Below are 1953 nucleotides of genomic sequence, written 5' to 3' on the forward strand. Positions count from 1 at the left end.
GGAGCATTTCAGAGAACCTGCTACTCTTCACCTGGACAGGTAACAGGCTGCTACCTTTATGTTCCTGTAGTATCTGAATTTGTGGTAGTGGTCGGTTGTGTAGGTAGATTAACATGAGCAGCTGTGTTGAACGTCGCCAATAGTTTAACTTTAAGATTGTGGACGTGATGAACACTGCAGTCAGTAGGAGGCACCAGCAGGAGTTCATTCATCTGCTGAATTAATTGATTAACTTGACTCTCGTAAATGGACTGGAGTTATGTTTGCGCTTCTGTTCAGTTTGGGTTCATATTTCTATGAGACAACTCAGAGACATATCCAGCAGTAAATCAGGAGTATTTCATTATGAAGGTCAATGAAGAGGAGGAAGAGGGGAAGTCTGTCAGATCAGAAAAACAAAAATGTTTCAGGTGTCAAAGTTGGCCTGAAGCTTCATCTGACAGCTCAGACTGCGGGGGGGAAAACATGCTCTTATTTTGAAATCAATGTCTCTCTGGTCATTAATGTCATTGAATTGGTTGACTGATTGACCTTTGATCTGGTGATGATCATTATGATTTGACTTTTGATTAGTCAAGTTGAATTAGTTTTTCTCTCATCAGCTTGATTTGTTTATTTCACTTGCTGATAATCAATAATCAGTATCTTACCTGTTTGGTCATGGAGTCGATCAGTCGGACGTACAGATCCTGCTCCGTTCTTACTCCTGAACACACACACTCATTAATATTACTACATAATATTATTATTGTTTGAACTGTCAGAATTTTTATTTACAGATATTAAGTGTAAGAACAGCTAAAGACTTCATGAGAAAACCGATGTGGGCTGTGCTGTGTGGTAAAACAAGCGTACCCACCGTTACTGTAGAGCAGCTGCAGTTTGTAATGAATCCCGTTGTTGGTTTTCTCTCCTGTTGGTTCCTGGACACAAAAACACAAATCAAACTGAAACTGAAGTAGAAACAAAAGGAACTTCACTTCCATGGGTGTGTTTGGTTTCTGTGTCAGGTCCGCCCTCCCGCTCTGTGTTTCTCACCTTCTCTTTCTCCACGAAGTCCACGTAGGCGGTGCGTTCGATCTCGACCGGCTGACCCTGGCGGTCGTACAATGCCAACACAAAGTGGAAGAAGTTGGACTTCCTCAGATTGGAGGGTGGCTGCTTCTCAAAGTGAGCACGAGCTAACCCCACCCCGCTGAGAGACAGACAGTAAGTCATGTGAGGAGACAAACCAAACAAACCCAGCACAGTCTTAGTGATGATGTTTGAGGGTTTAATGACCTGATGACATCATGTCTTAAAATCCAACTGTTTCTAAAGAGATATTATTAAACTCAACATAAATGGTGTAAATGACAAATGACGTAATGACAAATTATACAAATGATGTAAATTATGTAAATAACATAAATGACAGTACAGAGGCTTTGAAATATTAAGTAAAAATGATCATTTATAGAAAATAACTGAAAGATCAGTTGTGAAAAATGTATTTATTTTTACACGGGTGTGTTCAGACTGATCACAGTGAATTTCAGCGGCACGATGACTCCAGATAAAGTTGGTGCTGAGAGATGAGTGATGCAGATTCACTGTGGACAAATTGAGCTGAAGCTGAGTCGACCCGATGAACGTAGAGAAACAAAATGAAAACACTTTCAGTTTGTGTTGGGTCCAAATCATCTTGGCGTTTGTGTTACTGTCTGACCCCGCCCACGTTACAACATTTATACCTATTATTTTTTTCTTTAATCTGAAACAGTTGGACGAATCATGAACTCTGATTGACCTCCTGCCTGTGACCTCTGAACATGATCCGGCTACATTTTGTCTTTGTCAAGACGAGTAAGTGAGAAAACACAAACACAGAGTTTCTCAGACCGAGCTGAGCCTCGAGTCTGTCTCTCTAAAAAAAGATTTTCTTTCTTCGTTTTTTTCCCCTGATTTTTGAAC

General features: G+C 40.5%; 1 protein-coding gene across 1 annotated transcript; it reads right to left on the reverse strand.

Annotated features, from left to right (window-relative positions):
- Positions 1-650: 650 nt before the first annotated feature.
- On the reverse strand, positions 651-1218 carry LOC111666482 (transcription factor COE3-like; the record flags this gene model as incomplete). The annotated part of the gene is made up of 3 exons (XM_023421814.1): positions 1039-1218; positions 860-923; positions 651-706 (listed from the first exon to the last, which is right to left on the reverse strand). Coding segments are annotated over exons 1-3 (300 nt in total), but the record flags the coding sequence as incomplete, so codon positions are not given.
- Positions 1219-1953: the final 735 nt, after the last annotated feature.

This window comes from Seriola lalandi, unplaced genomic scaffold, assembly GCF_002814215.2.
Source record: "Seriola lalandi dorsalis isolate HSWRI2012SDOR001 ecotype SW California unplaced genomic scaffold, Sedor1 jcf7180002002943, whole genome shotgun sequence".
NCBI lineage: Eukaryota > Metazoa > Chordata > Actinopteri > Carangiformes > Carangidae > Seriola > Seriola lalandi.